The 20079-nt window shown below is 35.0% G+C and overlaps 2 protein-coding genes across 4 annotated transcripts in view; both read left to right on the top strand.

The window, feature by feature from the left end:
- Positions 1 to 15714, top strand: part of HDX (highly divergent homeobox) — a 288121-nt gene extending 272407 nt beyond the window's left edge. For all 3 annotated transcript variants that reach the window (XM_085008836.1, XM_085008833.1, XM_085008834.1), the window contains one exon: positions 15553 to 15714. In XM_085008836.1, coding sequence (XP_084864962.1) covers positions 15553 to 15597 — 45 coding nt within the window. In that variant the 3' untranslated portion in view covers positions 15598 to 15714. The remainder of the gene's footprint in view (positions 1 to 15552) is intronic.
- Positions 15567 to 20079, top strand: part of RPS6KA6 (ribosomal protein S6 kinase A6) — a 206716-nt gene continuing 202203 nt past the window's right edge. The window contains exon 1 of the mRNA XM_085008807.1: positions 15567 to 15714. Within this exon, the coding sequence (XP_084864933.1) occupies positions 15604 to 15714 (111 nt within the window). The 5' untranslated portion in view covers positions 15567 to 15603. The remainder of the gene's footprint in view (positions 15715 to 20079) is intronic.

Below are 20079 nucleotides of genomic sequence, written 5' to 3'. Positions count from 1 at the left end.
GTGATAATTTTGTCAACAAGTATTTATTAAACACATAATGTAGATTAGACTTTTTTAAAAGTGTATAATTAAGATGCGGAACACTTTCTTCTTTTATCAGTTTATAGAATGTGAAGTAGCAGGCACAGTGCAGTTAAGTGATTTGCTTCTGCAAGTAGAGAAAATGAGGTAGGGGTCGTTAGTGAACCAGGTGTCCCTATTTTCAATCTAGTATTTCCTCTAGTGCTTCTACATCTCAATTCAGAGTCTAGTCTTTAAGTCAGCCCAGGGACAACAGTCATGGAAACAATAAAAATCTAGAAACAAATAAAGCTAATTTACCCTCCCTAAACAACTTCTCCTTCTAAAACCATAGCAATTTGCCAGGACAAATATCCAAAGCTTCCAACTAAAAGGAGAGTCAGACTCTCATGCATTACCCAAATAGAGAAAAATCTTAGAATACATGTTTGTGTATGCACTAAACTTACTAGGATAAAAGTTTGAACCAGGCAATTTGTGATTTGTAAAGTATTTGTCAAATCAGAACTTACACCAGATTTCTAATTTTGATTGCAAATCTAAGAGATTTTACCAATTTGTGGAAATATTTCTTCAAAGAAAACAATAACATGCACCTTTATGGCCATAAACTACCCCAGGAATGATGAACAGGGTTATTAATTTTAAAGACTATTTAGATTTAAATCACTGGATGTACAAGTAAATGATTCCACATAGCCTGAGTTAGTATATACCATTCAGAGAAGAAAAACATTACTCATGTATACATTAGCATTTTAATTTTTACTGCAGTGTTACATCATCCTTTTTATGAATGCTAAGAAATTTTGCAGCAAAATGTACTCCAGATCTGAGGTAAAAGCTCATGATTGGCTTTTGAGAAGCTGCTCATTTAAATACAAAAATCAGCTAAAAGCCAAAGATACTTAATTTTTGCTGGTTTGTTCACCCTCTCCCAAGAGAACTGATACTTTCTGCTTCTCCTGTGTGATTATTAATTGCAATTTCTGATTCATTGCTTGGTCAGTAATTAGGCAGATGGGCCAGAGGGTTATAGCACCACTATCTGATCCAATGACTGAGAAAAAACAAGTGGCATTGGTTTTAGCAGCCACAAAGAATGATTATTTAATCCCTGACAATGTGGAATGTAAATAAATGTGTAGGTATGAGTATGAGAAAGAAAAGAGACCCAGAGACAGAAAGGGAGATGGAGAGCTAGTAGTGATTCATGGCAAATATAAAAACAGAAGTAATTCTAAAAGCAATGGGTGACAGTCTATTTTAAGCCCTTTTAACTCAATACTAAGGGGAAATTGTGCTTAATGCAACCATTATTTATCCTTAAAAGACCCTCATTGGATGATTTGTATGACTTTTCATTTTAGAATTTCTATGATAGGTATTATATAAACCAGAGCTTAAGCTAGAAAAATCTGAGGTGAGGCAATTAAAAAAAAAAAACTCTCCCCTCCACCATATGAGCTAATAACATCAGAGAGAAAATTGATTTTCTTGACTTGAAATAAAAAAAGAGCTCTCAGAATTGTGTTTATGAGAAATAATTAAACATACTTGAACTTTAGTGCTTTCAATTGAGCATATGAGCAATTCTCAAATGAGTTTGGATTTATCCATGGTATTAACATTTTAAAATGCCATCTCTGGCATATAAGTAAGTAAGTCACAGAGGGTAGCCTAATGATATTAGAGTAACTGTGAATGAGTCTCTGCAAGGGCTGCACGGAATCCTGGCTAGGCACATCCCCATTTGGCCTTTCCTTGAAATGCACAAGCACTTATTTGGTATTGCCAGGAATGTAGGATTGAAAGGGGCACTGAACCAAGAGTGTCCATTTGCCTCTAAGTGCAAACATACATGATCTTTTAATGTTTTTTTTAAAAAAAAAAACAAATTGTAGAGGCCTCTTTTTTTTTCTTTTTTTAATAGTTATTTCCCCAGTACAACTTTTTTTTCCCTACTGTATAGCATGGTGATCCAATTACACATACATGTACACATTCTATTTTTGCACATTATCATGATCCATCATAAGTGCCTAGACATAGTTCCCAGTGCTACACAGCAGGATCTCATTGCTAATCCATTCCAAAGGCAATAGTTCGTATCTATTAACCCCAAACTCCCTAAACACACCACTCTCTCCCCTCTCCCCCTTGGCAACCATGGATTCTCCAAATCCATGATTTTCTTTTTTGTGGAAAGTTTCATTTGTGCCTTATGTTTGATTCCAGATATAAGTGATATCATATAGTATTTGGTCTTTCTCTTTCTGACTTACTTCACTCGGGATGAGAGTCTCTAGTTCCATATATGTGGCTGCAAATGGCATAATTTTGTTCTTTCTTTATGGCTGAGTAGTATTCCACTGTGTATATATACCACACCTTCCTAATCCAATCATCTGTCGATGGACATTTGGGTTGATTCCAGCTCTTGGCTATTGTGAATAGAGCTGCAATGAACATGTGGGTGCATGTGTCTTTTTTAAGGAAAGTTTTCTCCAGATACATGCGCAAGAGTGGGATTGCTAGGTCATATGGTAGTTCTATGTATAGATTTCTAAGGTACCTCCATACTGTTCTCCATAGGAGTTGTATCAGCTTGCATTTCCACCAACAGTGCAGGAGAGTTTGCTTTTCTCCACACCTCCTCCAGCATTTGTTATTTGTGGACTTATTAATGATGGCCATTCTGACTGGTGTGAGGTGGTATCTCATAGTAGTTTTGACTTGCATTTCTCTAATAATCAGGGATGTTGAGCATTTTTTCATGTGCTTGTTGGCCATCTGTATATCTTCCTTGGGGAAATGTCTATTCAGGTCTTCTGCCCATTTTTCCATTGGGTTATTGGCTTTTTTGCTGTTGAGTTGTATAAGTTGCTTCTATATTCTAAAGGTTAAAGCCCTTGTCAGTTGCATCATTTGAAACTATTTTCTCCCATTCTGTAAGTTGTCTTTTTCTTTTCTTTTTAGTTTCCTTTGCTGTGCCAAAGCTTGTCAGTTTGATTACAAAGCCTCTTGATTATATACATAATTAATAACCCAGGCCTCTTTGTCCAGACACTTAACCACTTGCCAATTAGGAAGAAACACAATATTAAGGAGGCAAAGAAAGGAGGAGATGTCCCCAGGCAATACTAGATAAACTATAGAGGTTCTTTATTGTCACCGACTGTACTTGATAGGGAATGAACTTTGATAGGTAAGAACAAAAAGGAGAGAAAAGAAACTAGGGGCTACTATCATTCTGCAAAGAAACTCAAGGGATTCTGGCTGGCCTCTGCAGGATGATTTAAGGGGTACTGCAAAAGTCCACGAATGTCTCAAAAGTCTTCCATAGTTTCTGAAAGTATCACTCTTTGGAGTTAAGAAGATGTGGAAGGCTCTTATCACAGTCCTAACTTGCCATCTCAAAGCAGAAACTCATTAGGTTTTTATCATCTATTAATATCTTGACATGGATTATTTTCTCAGATCAGTTTTAATCGCCTAGTATTTACTAGGGTGAAGAACACAGTAATAGGTAAGGGTGGCAAGTGAGAAAAAAGAGGAGAAATATCCAGAGCATGAATGTCTACTCCAGCCAAACCGGTTTGAGTGGGGAAACTTGAACAGTTGAGGGGATAATATAAAGACAATGGAGGAGTTCCCGTCGTGGCGCAGTGGTTAGCGAATCCGACTAGGAACCATGAGGTCGCGGGTTCGGTCCCTGCCCTTGCTCAGTGGGTTAACGATCCGGCATTGCCGTGAGCTGTGATGTAGGCTGCAGACGCGGCTCGGATCCCGCGTTGCTGTGGCTCTGGCGTAGGCCTGTGGCTACAGCTCCGATTAGACCCCTAGCCTGGGAACCTCCATATGCTGTGGGAGCGGCCCAAGAAATAGCAAAAAGACAAAAAAAAAAAAAAAAAAAAAAAGAAAGACAATGGAGACCTAGACATTGTACGGGCAGGTGCTGGAAGAGAAGAGGTGGCCAAAAATCCTCTCTCTCTTCTGGCTCAGCCGAGCTTACTAACCTAACTTAATGCATTGTCCTCTGTCTATGGCACCTATTTTTTTTTTCAGAATTTGTTGAGCAGAGGATGACCACAGTAGAGAAAGAAGATATTTAGTAATCACAATTCACCTCCTCACTTTTCTGCTCCTTTCCTTTCCAGATTCATGGAGAGGGAAGAGAGATATAAACCAGCCTGGCTCACAGGAATCTGGGACATTGTCCTTTCTTGTGGACATAGAATATAAAACTGAAGAGAAAAGTCTTGAGAAAGAGTAGAGTACGATACCAATTATTTGGAAAAAATTCTGCCAATTTGGAGGGGTTAGTTAACAGACTTCTTTGTGGAAAACCACATGTAAGGAAATAATTAGCTAGCAGAAATGCCTTCGTATTAATCTTGCCTTCACATGGACTGTGGCTGTGAAGAAGCATGGCATTGATAAAGAGCTACAAGTTGTATACTATGAGTAATTCGTTAGTGTTTTTAACCCCTGAAGACTCTCATTTTCAGATCTGAATTAATAAGGAAAAAAAGACATTGCCATTGTTTGGTGCTAAATAGAGGACTGGAAAAGACAAAAGCTTTCCTGGAGTTTTAGTAAAATGCAGGTTTTCATTCTCTAAGCTGGATATTTCTTTTATTACTATAAAACAAGCCTTTAGTTTACTTGCTTTTTGGAAATAGCATTCTATTTGTTTTACGACTTGGAAAAACTGGATGAACTCTCCTGAAAATGGACCCAATCAACAAGACAGAGAATAGGCTCTAACACAATTAAGGCTACTCTGTCCAAAGAAGAGAATATAGGATAATGTAATTGCCTTCTACAAGAAAATGTGAGGATTTTATGTAGACAAAAGGGAGATGCTGACCACTTGTCTTATAAAACCTTGAAATAGTTTGCAGTTGGAAAACAGCAACAACAACAACAACAAAAACATAGTTAAAGCAGAATAGATCTTAGTTGACCCAAAAATGTTTTTGAGTATTAAGTTAAGAAAATTCATGGGGGGAGTTCCTGTCGTGGAGCAGTGGTTAACGAATCTGACTAGGAACCATGAGGTTGCAGGTTTGACCCCTGGCCTTGCTCAGTGGGTTAACAATCCAGCGTTGCCACAAGCTGTGGTGTAGGTTGCAGATGAGGCTCAGATCCCGTGTTGCTGTGGCTCTGGCGTAGGCCAGTGTCTACAGCTATAGCTCCGATTATACCCCTAGCCTCGGACCCTCCATATGCCACAGGAGCAGCCCTAGAAAATGCAAAAAGACAAAAAAAAAAAAAGAAAATTCATGGGAGTTAAAATTATGTGAGAAAGATTGGAGAATCTCAAGAGTTCTTGAGGAATAATAATCATGAACATACAAGAATTCACTTTAATATTTTTATAATTTTTGTAGTAAAATATTTTAAAATAATAAAAAATATGACCCAAGCACAGCCTCTAACTTCACATTACTTACAGCCTTATGGGGGATACAAAGAAGTGAATTAAATAACAGGGTAATTATCATAGCAGAGCTGTGAAGAGGCTGAAACTCAAAGGAGTGAAATCTTGGAGGGGTACTTAACCAAATCTGCAAGAGCCAACATGAGTGAGATAAGTAGGAAATGTCCTAGGTAAAATAAAGAAGGGAGAACATTTCAGGCATAAGAGCACCATTTGCAAGAGCACAGAGTTGCGAGAGTGCTGTCTAGAGAACACTGACTTCAGTGAAGAAGGACTCAAGTTTGACATCTAGGTTTCTGAGTAAGGATAACAAGGTAGTTGGTGAGGACATTTATTGAGAATAGAAACAAAGCAGGAGGAGCTGCTCCAGCATTTGGGGGTTGGAGATGGAGGTTGATTGACTCCATTTTGGATATGTTGAAGTGGGGTAGCCTGAGAGTTCAAGTGGAAATATCTAATAGTTTAGAAGAAAGATCTGGATTGAGGATAAAATTTGTGATGTATCAGCATTTTTAGAAATAAGATCACAGGGAGAAGAGAGCATAAAACAGAAAAGTCAAGGGCTGAAGGTAGAACACTAAAAAATACCAATATTTAGGGGGACTTTTGAAAGAAATAGGGTTTTCCCCCTAAAAACCTATGAAGCAGTAGCTACATTGATAGGAGGAAAAGCAGGATTGTACCTTAGAGACTAAAAGGCAAAGAGGCATTTAGGTAAGAGGGAGAGGTCAATATAACCATTGTATTTAGCAATAAATTGGTCATCATAGACTGGAAATTCTGATGGATCAGAAGAGTGGAAATAAGATTATAGTACACTGCAGACTAAATAAGATGTGTGTACATTGAACCAGTGAGTGTAGATAACTCTTCAAAGAAATTTGGCTATTATGAAGAAACAGGAACATCACATTAAAGGATCCATGTTTGTTTTTTCAATAGAGATTTAAGCATGTTTCAGTGCTATTGGGAACTAGTAGGGAGGTAAAGGTTAAAGATTCAGAAGATAGTGAATTTGAGACAGGGAACTTGATAGAGTGGCAACCCTGACATCCCAGGAAGCAGTAAGATCAAGAACATGTGTTGTGGAGTTCCTTTGTGGTTCAATGGGTTAAGGATCCTGCATTGTCACTGCAGTGGCTCAGGTCACTGTTGTGGTACCAGTTTGATTCCTGGCCCAGGAAGTTCCACCTGTTGTGGGTACAGCAAAAAAAAAAAAAAAAAAAAAAAAAAGAAAGAAAGAAAATAAGTTATGAGGTGGTATTAGTCTGGCCAGAAGTGTATCTTCTCTTCCATTGTGAAAGGAGGGAAAGAGAAAAGACTTAGTGTTGAGTAGGTATATTTATAGGCAGCATGGCAGAAAATTTGAGGGGTTCTCATATGATGGTTTTCTCCATGTAGCAGGAAGTGAGATTGTCTAAAGAGACTACAATCTGAGGGGTGGTGGTGGTAAGAGAGAAGAGAAAATTTGAAATAGTTGCTAGACAGGGAGATAAGATGACTACTGGGTGGTATGAAACCAAGTTGAGTTTAGAAACCAATAAGTTGCTTTAGAACAATTTGTAATTTTCTCCAATAATATTCATGTGTTCAGTATAGTTGGGCTAGAGATGTTGACATTTGGATTGATATTTCTCTTTTTTAAGTTCTTTTTTTTTTGTTTGTTTGGTTTTTGTTTTGGTTTTTCTTATTTTATTTTCCCACTGTACAGCAAGAGGATCAAGTTATCCTTACATGTATACATTACATTTATATATTTTTCCCCACCATTTGTTCTGTTGCAACATGAGTATCTAGACATAGTTCTCAATGCTACTCAGCAGGATCTCCTTATAAATCTATTCTAAGTTGTATCTGATAACCCCAAGCTCCCAATCCCTCCCACTCCCTCTCTCTCCCATCAGGCAGCCACAAGTCTTTTCTCCAAGTCCATGATTTTCTTTTCTGAGGAGATGTTCATTTGTGCTGGATATTAGATTCCAGTTATAAGTGATATCATATGGTATTTGTCTTTGTCTTTCTGGCTCATTTCACTCAGTATGAGAGTCTCTAGTTCCATCCATGTTGCTGCAAATGGCATTATGTCATTCTTTGTTATGGCTGAGTAATATTCCATTGTGTATATATACCATATCTTCTGAATCCAATCATCTGTTGATGGAATTTACTGTGTGGATGGTCATTGAATATGAAAGGTGAGGACACTGGCAAATTGCAGTGACAGATATTAGACCTAGGCTATATAGAACAGGTAAGACATGGATAGTCTCTTGGTTAGTCTACTTTTCCTGTTTCTAAAGGATTTGTAGTCCAAGAAAGAGATAGGCAGTTGAATTACATAGTTTCTGGGTTCTTGAACTATGTAAAATCATTAGTACCCATTATTACCTAGCAGGGTATTGGATATGTTGTATACACTTATCAGAAGAGCAAAGACAGAAATTGGGAGGGAATAAATGTTAAATCTAAAATACTAAATCTTTGTAACTAAGATTTTAGTGGGACAGGCTTGGCAGAGAGAGGGGAGTTATCAATATGCAATGATCTGGGATAACAAAGTAAGTAGTATAGTACAAGCATGGGATTAGGATTTCGTGTGATTCTAGAGGCACAATGCAAAATGGTGGTGGTAGATTTGTATGTCACTCCAGCTCTGGCTTGGGCAGGTGTGTTCAATCGACTTAAAAGCATAATAAAAGTGGGAAAGGAAGAATTTGATAGGAGTTGGTAACTAACCTGATAAAACGGGTAAAGTGATGAATCATAGAAAAATGTTAAGAGAGTGGGGTGGGGAGCAGGAAAGGGACATTTATGAGGAAAATATGCTAAGTTCTGTTTTTGACTTTAAGAATCCATAGTGCTGATTATTATCCATGTAAAATTTTTTAATAAGTATGAGATTGGATATTTCCTAAAGATCTAGTTTTAGCTGTCATCAACACAGATGTGATAGAATCCATGAAAATGAATGAAATTTCTAAGATAAAGTGTTCAAAAAGATCAGGAGCATTACATTAAAAAGTAAGTCCACAGAAATACACATAAGGAATAATAACCAATGAAGTAAATAAAGAATAAATATGTGGGGAGAAAAAAAAAGAAATTAATATAGATACTGTTACAGAGGTCAAAGAAAGAAAGAGTTTCAAGGTAGAAGTCATGGGTAACAATGTGTTGTAAAGAGAGAGTATGGATATCTTTTCAAATTTATTGGAGTATAGTTGGCTTACAATATTGTATTACTTTCAGATTTATAGCAAAATGAATCAGTTATACATATACATATATCCATTCTTTTTTCTATATATGTTATTATAGAATATTGAGTAGCTTCCCTGTGCTATACAGTAAGTCCTTGTTAGTTATCTATTTTATATTTAGTAGTGTAAATGTGTTAATTCCACCCTCCCAGTTTCTCTCTCCCCCCACAGTTTCCACTTTGGTAACCATAAGATCAATTTCAGAATCTTTGACTTTGTTTCTGTTTTATAAATAAGTTATTTTGTAACATTTTATTAGATTCCACAAATAAGCGATATAATATGGTATGTGTCTTTGTCTGACTTCTTTCACGTAGTATGATAATCTCTAGGTCTATCCATGTTGCTGCAAATGGAATTATTATTATTATTTTTTTTTGTCTTTTTGCCATTTCTTGAGCTGCTCCCACGGCATATGGAGGTTCCCAGGCTAGGAGTCTAATCAGAGCTGTAGCTGCCAGCCTACGCCAGAGCCACAGCAAATCAGGATCCGAGCCACGTCTGTGACCTATACCACAGCTCACGGCAACGCTGGATCCTTAACCCACTGAGCAAGGGCAGGGATCGAACCCGCAACCTCATGGTTCCTAGTCATATTAGTTAACCACTGCGCCACGACGGGAACTCCTGCAAATGGAATTATTTCATTACTTTTTATGGCTGAGTATACATGTACCACATCTACATATTATTTATCCATTCCTCTGTCCATAGACATTTGGGTTTCTTCCATATCCTGGCTATTGTAAATAGTGCTGCAATGGGGCATGCATGTACCTTTTTGAATTATGTTTCTCTCCAGATATATGCCCAGGAGTGGGATTGCTGGCTCATATGGTAGGTCTATATTTAGATATTTTAAGGAACCTCCATACTGTTCTCCTTAGTGGTTGAACTAATTTACATTCCCACCAATGGTGTAGGAGGGTTACCTTTCTTCCATACCCTCTCCAGTATTTATTGTTTGTAGAGAATGTGGATTTTTTAACAAAGAGGTTGTTGGTGAACTCTGAAAAAGCAGTTGTTCTAGTGAAGTAAAGTAAAAATTGAAGTGCTGTGTATAGGGAGGTTATGGAAAGAGAAAGCTTATTTAGACTATTTAAGAAGTTTGACCATAAAAGAGAAAAAACAGTGGTAGGTAGAAGGAGAAATAGTATACCTAATAGTTATTTTCAAGGTTGGGTATACCTATGCTTCCATAAAGATGTTAAATGTTAAAATATTTAATTATTACATGGATGTTCTGGATACAAAATCTTCTAGTTATTCACCAGATCCATCAAGCTGTCAACCAATATTCAGAGCCAATAAAGACCTTAGTTGATTGTGCATTGGTGCTAGAATATTAAAGCTACAGCCATGTCAGCTCATGTTTAATCATGTACAATATACCCTGACAATGTTTTTAATTTGATTTTTGTAATAGAGTCTCAAGAGTTTATGTAGCAGTAAAAATGATGAGATTATAAACACGGTATAAATTTGGGAGCTTGGAATACTAATGGCATTTAATGCTTAGAAATAACAGTTCTAAGGCTTAATCTTTAGAATTCATTTTTGTGCTCCTTATTTCCAAATCCAAGAAAGCAAAAATCTGCATCCATTTTTATAAACATAGTTTATTTAGAAATAGTTCAACTCTGTAAATATATTTTGGAACTGAATAGAGAAGCTATGTGATTTTGTTTTATTGTCTGGTCAGAATAGAAGAATAGTGGGGAAAGGAATTAGTATCATCTCTACTGGAAATTAGCTTCTGTTTTTGTGCCTCATTCTAATTTTTCTCCCTTTACCTGTGTGGTGAAAGATAGAAAAGTCATGGTCTTTCAGATCAGATTTCAATTCCAATGTAAATTATGCCATTAATTATCTGTGGGCATTTAGCCTCTCCAAACTTTAGTTTTCTTAAGTGCAAAATGGGTATGGTATTATCTACCTTAGAATTTTGAGAATTTTTGCTGAGAGATAGAGTTAAGGAAACTAACATTTATTAAGTGCTTAATCAAGTGCCAAATTACCTGTTAGTAAATTAGCTCTGCAAAATGTATCAGGGGAAATGTGATATTTCCATCTTAAACATGAGGAAATCAAGTTTGAGGGAGTTTATGACTGGCTAAAGTTTGCACAGAGCTGGACATAGAACAGAATTAATATTTGCAATAAAATATTAAAAATACATAGATTGCAGTGTTTCATGACAATGTTTTATAGCTTGTATTTCATATTTGAATGTACTGAACAAGTTCAAAACACTTTTGACCCAACTGTTTGGATTCTGTCATTTGATCCTGAGGATTTTAAAAAAATTTTAATTAAAAAAATTAATTGAAGGATACTTGATTTACAATGTCATGTTAGTTTCAGGCGTATAGCACAGTGATTCAGAATATATATATTCTTTTTCTGATTATTTTCCTATATATTATTTTTCTGATTCTTTTCCCTTATAGGTTACTATAAAATATTGAATATAGTTCTCTGTGCTATACAATAGGCCCTTATTGTTTATCTTTTTTATATTTAGCAGTGTGTATATATTAATCCCAAACTCCTAATTAACCCCTCCCCCTACCTTTCCCACCTTTCTCCCTTGGTAACTACAAGTTTGTTTTCTATGTCTGTGAGTCTATTTCTGTTTTATAAATAATTTCATTTGTATCTTTTTTGTTTTAAATTCCAGATGTAAGTGATATCATATGATATTTGTCTTTTTCTGTCTGGCTTACTACACTTAGTGTGATAATCTCCAAGTCCATACATGTTGCTGCAAATGGCATTACTTCCTTCTTTTATATGGTTGACTAATATTCCAGTGTGTGTGTGTATCACATATGTATATATATACCATCTTCTTTATTCATTCTTCTGTTGATGGACATTTAAGATGCTTCCATGTCTTGGCTACAATAAACAGTGCTGCAATGAATATTGGGGTGCATTTGTATTTTTGAATTACGGTTTTCTCCAGATGCCCAGAAGTGGGGTTGTAGGATCATATGGTAACTCTATTTTTATTTTTATAAGGAACCTCTATACTGTTCTCCATAGTGGTGTTACCAATTTACATTCCCACCAACAGTGTAGGAGGGTTCCTTTATTGCCATGTTCTCTCCAGCATTCATTATTTGCAGATTTCTCATTTAGTTTTGATTTGCACTTCTCCAGTAATTAGCAATGTTGAGTATTTTATCATGTGCCAATTGACCATCTCTATATCTTATGAGAAATTTCCATTTAGATCTCCTGTTCATTTTTTAAATTGGGCTGTTTCTTTGTTATTGTTGATTTGTATAAGATTTCAGAATATTTTGGAAATTAATCCTTTGTCAGTTGCATCACTTGAAATTATTTTGTCCCATTCTATAGGTCACCTCTTCCTTTTGTTTATGGATTCATTTGCTGTGCAAAAGCTTTTAAGTTTAATTAGATCTAATTTGTTTGTTTATATTTTTATTTCCATTACTCAAAAAAACAGATCCAGAAAATACTACTGCAATTTATGTCAAGGAGTTTTTCTCTAGGAGTTTTAGAGTATGCAGTCTTACATTTAGGCCTTTTATCCATTTTGAGTTTATTTTTGTATATTGTGTTAGAGAATGTTCTAATTTCATTATTTTACATATAGCTGTCCAGTTTCCCCAGCACTACTTGTTAAAGAGACTATCCTTTCTCCATTGTATATTCTTGCCTCCTTTGTTGTAGATTAATTTAGTATAAGTGCATGGATTTATTTCTGCACTGTCTCTTCTGTTCCATTTATCTGTATGTCTATTTGTGTGTCAGAACCATACTCTTTGAATGATGGTAGATTTTTAGTATATCCCAAAGTCAGGGAGACTGATTCTTCCAGCTCCATTTTTATTTCTCAGGATTTCTTTGGCTCTTCAGGGTCTCTTGTGTTTCCATACAAATTTTAAAATTATTTGTTCTAGTTCTGTGAAAAAGGGTGATTTCATAAGGGTTGCATTGAATCTGCAGATTATGTGGGTAGCATGGTCATTTAAAAAATATTGGATTTCCCATTGTGGTTCAGCAGGTTAAGAACCCAATGTAGTGTTGGTCTTAGGAAAAAAAGAGAAAAAAAAACCCATGTTAGTAGAAGGAAAGAAATCTTAAAGATCATAGTGGAAATAAGCAAAATAAAGGTAAAGAAAAAATAGAAAGATAAATGAAACTAAAAGCTGGTTCTTGGAAAAGATAAAAGTGATAAACCTTTAGGCAGACTTATCAAGAAAAAAGCTGGAGGGAGCCCAAATGAACAAAATTAGAAATGAAAAAGTAGAAGTTATAACAGACACCACAGAAATACAAAGGATCATATGACTATAATCAAATATATGCCAATAAAATGTATAACATAAAAGAAATGGTTAAATTCTTAGAAAGGTACAACCTTCTAAGACTGACCATAGAAGAAATAGAAAATATGAACAGGAGTTCTCTTGTGGTGCAGTGAATTAAGAATCCAGTGTTGTCACTACAGTGGTTCGGGTTCAATCCCTGGCCCAGGGAATTGTGTATGCTACAGGCACAGCCAATAAATAAACAAACAATAAATCAATCAATAAGTAACAGACCACAAAGGAAAGTCCAGAACCAGATGGATTCACAGTCAAATTCTACCAAACATTTAGAAAAGGGTTAACACCTAGAATTATGAAACTATTCCAAAAAATTGCTGAGAAAGGAATATTTCCAAACTCATTCTATGAAGCCATCATTACCCTGATACCAAAACCAGAGAAAGGTACCACAAAAGAAGAAAATTATAGGCCAATATCACTTAGTGAACATATACAATATTCCTTAATAAAATACTAGCAAATTAAATCCAACAATTCTTTAAAAGGATAATATACTGTGATCAAGTGGGATTTATCCCAGGGATACAAGGAGTTTTCAATATCCACAAATCAGTGTGATACACTACATTAACAAGCTGAAGAATAAAAACCATGTGATCATTTCAATAGAGGTAGAATTATGATATAAAAATTCTCAATAAAGTGGACGTAGAAGGAACATACCTCAATATAATAAAGGCTATATGTGACAGACACACAGCTAGCATCATATTCAAAGGTGAAAAGTTGAAAGAATTTCCTCTGAGATCAGGAACAAGAAAAAAATGTCCACTTTTCTACCACATAGTTTCAGAAGTCCTAGCCACGGCAATCAGAAAAGAAAAAGAAATGAAAGAAATTCAAATTGGAAGAGAAGAATTTTGAGGATTTAATGAATTAATATATGTAAAGCATCCAGTTCATTGCCTAGCTTAGATATTTTTTCTTTTCTTCTTGCATTTTCTTCTTCAAACCTAACCACTCTTGTCTATAAAACTGGATATATTTTCATTGTTTTTATTCATATCAGCTACAATGTTTATAGCCAACTATTATTTCAGTCTAGAGTCATTAACTATTATGAATTTGGAGGTCTTGATTGTTGATTTTTAAATAGCTAATATGAAGAAATATTTTCAAAGACTTCCTTTGATGAATGAGAAAAAAACAATATCATATAGCAGCCTCTAATGGGAGAACTCTACTTTTTTTTTAATCACATTGCCCTATTGGAAAGAGTTCAAAAGGAAGGAGTTAAGGACACATTAGTTTAATGGAGAAAAATCTTCTGTCACCCATTCATTCCTTAGAATAAAGATATTCCCTTTTCGGCAATACACTTTACAATCCTCATCATCACTGAATATTCCTATAAAAAGGATAAAAGCATTTTTCAACCTAGTTTTTTTGGGAATATTTAAGTAAAAATAGGAATAGTGCAAATATACAGAATCTTTTAACAAATATTTGAATGAAATACTTCAATAATAATTGATAACATGTCTGCAATTCAGTGTCTGCTGCCTCAAATCCTTTTTTGAAATAGGTATAATATAAATTTTAAATAAATAAAATAAAATTTCAGTGTCAGATTCCAGCTATCCTCTGTCATGCATAAATCCAAGTACTAAAAACTGCAAATTTACCTACATCTATATTAGGGAAACTGAAATGTTATAACTTTTCAATTGGTAAATACTGTAATCTCCCCAAAGCCTTAAAAATGTTGTGTGATCTATTTTGTTTCAGCACAAACTTACATTGACATAATAATACACTAGTTTATTATAACAATATATATTGAATGTTAGTGACATAGTAGATGCTGTTTATCAGGTTCACTGTCCAAATTAATTACTCATGTTGATATTTGTAACATCTAAATGTTGTATAATTAGGGATAATATAACATTTAATGTTATAGAAGAGACATTGCCAGTTGGCTGGTGACCCACAAATTTTGTCCTAGGGATAGGGACAGTTCTGAGATGGAAATGCCAGGAGTTTGAGAAAGAGGAAGTGAAGATCCCAGGAGAAAATACATGAACGGGGAATAATTTAGCTTATTTTCTCCTTCCAAGCCTAATGAATATGTAAAGCCTGGGCTTTGAGGGTGAAATCCCATTCAACTTTTCCTCTGCATTCTCTTCCTCTTGTCCAAGAGAAAGAGTTAGCCCAAAGTATTGCATTATTTTATCATTATTATTATTACAACAACAATAAAATTCTTTCTGCATCCCCAGAGAGTAAGGATTAAGGTAAGATATATTCAGGAAACTACTTTCCCCACTCCATCCTCTCTCCCCTCCCATTTTTTATCTTTTAATTTTGTCTTTTTAGGGCTGTGCCTGTTGCATGTGGAGGTTCCCTAGGGGTCCAACTGGAGCTGTAGCCACCAGCCTACACCACAGCCCATTTTTTAAATTGTCATGTTTTACAGATATGCCTTTGTTCCACCTGTTACATGTTTTTTTTTTTTCAGGCTATACTCCCGGGGCAACATACTTATAGACAGTATCCACTTTGAGGCACAATGAGTTCTAGAAGGACACATCATAGAGCATCTGGCAGTAGGTCTAACTCCAATTTAATCCTGTGCTGTTGCCTTCCATTCTTTGAACATCATTGGAGACCTGAAAACCAGGTAAGAACATCTAAAAACAAGGCTCTGGGTTTGATTAAGCTGTGACTATGGGGCATGAGTTTGGGAAATGCTGAATAAGTCTTAGTGACATGCTGTGCAGATCTACTAAGTAGGTGTATCATGTTTGAGACTTTCTCTAAGAAACTCATACAGATCCAAAGAATTCTGTCTTTGTTGATATGGGGGACTGAGGAGATGGGATAAGATTCCAAACAATTGTTTGGAATTCCAAAAAATTTTGACATGAAAGTGAATAAATATAAACAAGACAAAGTCTATTAGAGGCAAACTCACTTAGGGAGGACTACCAGATTACAGAAATGAGTACAAGATGGTTCTGATTTGGTTGTGTGTAAGTATTGGAAAATAATTGCCTGGGGACTGTGGGAGTCATAGGTCAAAAAAGTCTGTATTAAAATACCATATGGTTGAAAATGGTGAACATTATCTCTTATATAGATAGAGATATAGATATATCAATATATTAATAGCATAAAGGGCTGAAATGTAATATTCTGGTATCCTGCATTAGTTAGGTTTTTATCATTTATTTTATATGGAATAATATGTTGTTTAAGTATTTATGGTTTCAATGAGATGTGGCACATTTAGAGAAGAATCAGGGTAAGCTAGCCAAACTGATTCCTTTGAAATATTTAGAAAATTGCCCATATAGTAGAAGCCTAAAAGAACTGAAGGGTTAGCTTAACCACAAATCTCCAAGTAGTTGGAAAGATATTATATAAGTAGTGGAAGGAGTGGATCAGGCAGCTGTTCAACCATGCACTCAAGTCAAACCAGAGGAGATAAGCTCTAGTTATAATGGGGAAAATCAGAAGTTTGTTTTTATGTGATAATACTTTTTACTTTACAATACAGAAAAAGTAGGTGTCTAAAAGTAAAGATTTAAAAATTTCCCTTTTGAGTTTTCTCTGAATAGAGGAAACAGCAAGCTTTATGAAATGACTTTATTGCAGATTAGAAGTATGGGAGAGTGGATCTCTTAGTTTTTTAGAAAAAAATTAAGTAATAGAAGTCTGTGAAATAGGGTTCATTTGTCCTGGTATCAACAGTTCAAAGGAGAAAATTAGATTCCTAAACATTCATTTTGTTTCTCATTATAATTTTGATAGCATTTGGCCTCAAGGTTGTTTTTAAACAGTTTCATAGACTTTAAAATTTCCCAGACCTCTTTTGCATTTGTAAATATTTAACATCAATGTTTTATTTTCAGTTCTTAATGTGCCTACATAGTTGTCATTTGTTTATACTAGGTTGTGTTCTAACAACATAAAAATGATATATGGGAAATATTTCTATTTAATCATCACATTTCTGGTTTATCAGATATTCTAGTTCTCACTTAGTTTTCTATCTCTAGAATTTCTCCCCATATTCAAAGTAGATATTTCTGCAATTGCTGAAATAAAGTGAGCTCCCAAGCTGCCCCTCAACTCATGTTTTTTGACTGCACCAGTGGCATATGGAAGTTTCCAGGGGAGGCCTTAAACCCATGCCACAGCAGCAACTAGGGCTTTTGTAGTGATAATACCAGATCCTTAACTTGCTGCACCACAGGAGGACTCCTTTCAACTCATTTTTTATTCTTTATTGACATAAATTTATTTTAAGAGATAAAAAGAGCAATTGAAGAAAAGAAAGAATTTTTAATATTCTAACTCACTGAGTATATATATGATTAAATGCTGTGTTAGTCATGCTAAAGGGATGCTTATTTTTCTTTATTCTAGTTTCACCATGGCTATATCTAAAAGCACTAAGGCTGGATAAGCAAACAACTGGTAATTTCAAGTAATTAGCAACTTGTTTGAGCTTAAAGATACTCAGCACCATTTTTTGGCTATTTTTTCACTGAAATTTTTAGTGGAAATTTCACTAAATTAGTAGTTTCACTCAAAGTGAAGAATTGGAACAATTATCTACATGATTTAAACAAAAAGATGACCTGTTTGACCTCAATTATAGTGCTTGAATATTTTAAGCAAGATGTGAGTTTTGTTTGAAAACTGGAAAGAATATTGGTGTTAAACATTTGCAAAAGTAAAATTTGCTGAGAAACTACCCAAATCTTCAACTTCTTTCTATGTTGGTGTATGTGTCTGAACATTAACTGCAATTCTGCTAATTAGTGTACTGAATAGTATACTGATTCCCAATGAGAAAGGCATTGTTTGGAAACAAATAGCAATTCTAAATTATCCTTGTGAAAACAAACTTATTAAAAAAGGAGAAAAAATGAAAGGGATTCTAAGGTGTATCTTATAGTTACTGGTGTGGTATTATACCAAAAACATGTAATAAGGAAAAAAAGAGTCTCTAAAATTAACCTTTAAAATGGCAACAAGTCAAATAATACAGAGGGTACTAACAAGTGGTTACACACATTGGTAGCAGAATAATTAGAGAGTCTTTTCTCCCCTACAAACATGCATCATTACTCCAAAATTAGTTAATTGAAACTATGAGCTGAAACAAGGCAACAATAGTAAATTATTGAGGAACAGTCCTTTAAAACAATAGAAAATGCAATATAATTAATGTATAATCATTTCTTAGCAAATCGAGAAAACAGGAAAGCAAATCAACCCAGATAACATGACTGTGGAGTAAGTTATAGATTCAGTGAATTTAGAATTTTGAAATTGGAAATGTCTGTATAATCACAAGAAACAGGCTGCACAATTATTTGAATTTTGGCTCAGTGTGATTAATATAAATTAGTGATGAAATGGGCATACATTTGCAATAATTACCCATTAATATGGCACCTTCCATCTTCACCACCCTCTCCCTCCAAATGCTAGTAGGTATTTTCATATATTATTTCTTATAATGCTCAAAAGTAATTTATAAGATATTTTAAATTACATAAATAGAAGAATTGAGGAATTTGAAGTTAAGAGAGCTTAAGGAACTTTTCCAAGGTCACATATCCAACTTTCAGTACAACTCATAATTTAAATCCAGGTCTGTCAGAAGCTACATTACACTGTTACATGTTGATGACAGAAAGGATGTATAAATAGAGAAGTAGACACTAAAACAATTGTTAATGAATAGACGCCAGCCTTTACAAAAAACATTTATTATGTTATGAAACTTTACTTGGAACCCAATTTGTAATATTTACTAGCTCTGTAATTTTGGAGAAATCATTTAGTCTGGGCCCAATTTTACTCATTTATAGAAAAAATATGCAATGTATAAAGACTTTTCTTGGCACTTCCATCTATGTCAGTTATGTCATTTCATCAAAGCCTTTCTCTTCCTTCAAAGTCCAACTTCAATTCTAAAAAGCCCTTTTTGATTTTCTCATTTAGTAAGACTAACCATTTCTTTTTCCATACTGTTATCATAACAGTCTTCTTTCTATCAATATTATTACACATGAGTCTGTCTCTTACATTAGATTGTGAACTTTTGAAAGTTGGAATTGATCTCCTACCATACCTTCAGGGGGAAAGTTGTATGTAAGAAGCTAGAGAGATGAAAAGAGAAGTCTCAGAGGCTTTACAAGTTAGACTCCCAGTGTAGCTCCATAAAGCAAAGGAGACTATTTGGGGACTCTTGAAATAGTCCAGATGAAAAATGATGAATGGCATGCCAGGGAACCAGTAAAAGAAGTGGAGAGGAGAGAACAGATCTAAGAGATTCATTTATATATGCATTATTTTTTTTACAAATATTTATTGAACACCTTCTATGTGCCAGGAAATAACTTAGCTGTTGAAGACACAGCATTGAACGAGACAAATATTGCTCCTGTCCCAGTGAAGTTGGATACAGTACGCATGGCGGTTTTTGAACACTGGCTTTGAAATTGCTGGGATTTGAACCTAGGTTCTATTAATTAGTTGTGTGACCTAGGGCAAATTACATAACCTTTCAAAGCCTCCTCATCTATTAAATAGAGATACAAATATCACCTGTCCCATAGTAACTTCTCAATAGATATTAGTAAAAATTACTAATAATAAGTGATACAAAAGTAAAACAGTGTGCCTTGAAAGTGTTTGGCAGGAGATTCTAATCTAGTGGGAGGGGTGGAGACAGAAAAAGCTTCACTAAGGAAAGGAAGGAGGTAGTTACATTGGGCACCTATGGACAAGTAGGAAATAGCCAAGCAAAATCTGAGGCATGGGGAAGAAGGTAGGAAGAGGGTCAGTGTGACTAGAATTTAGTAGTAAAATTAGGCTGGAGAGATATGCAGAGTTTGGATTTTATATTAGGTATATTGATGATCTGGTGAATATTTTCAAGAAAGGAAACAGGATGGTCTCATTTGCACAGAACTGACTGAACTTGTAAACTGGATGTGGGAAATGAGTAAGACAGCATAGTTAA

Source organism: Sus scrofa, chromosome X (genome assembly GCF_054392235.1).
Source record: "Sus scrofa isolate SSC_HxYL_T2T_F1_AM1 chromosome X, Sscrofa_HxYL_maternal_Yorkshire_Landrace_v2.0, whole genome shotgun sequence".
Lineage (NCBI taxonomy): Eukaryota > Metazoa > Chordata > Mammalia > Artiodactyla > Suidae > Sus > Sus scrofa.
The sequence above is the reverse complement of the archived record's forward strand: the minus strand, read 5'-3'. Positions and strand labels throughout refer to the sequence as shown.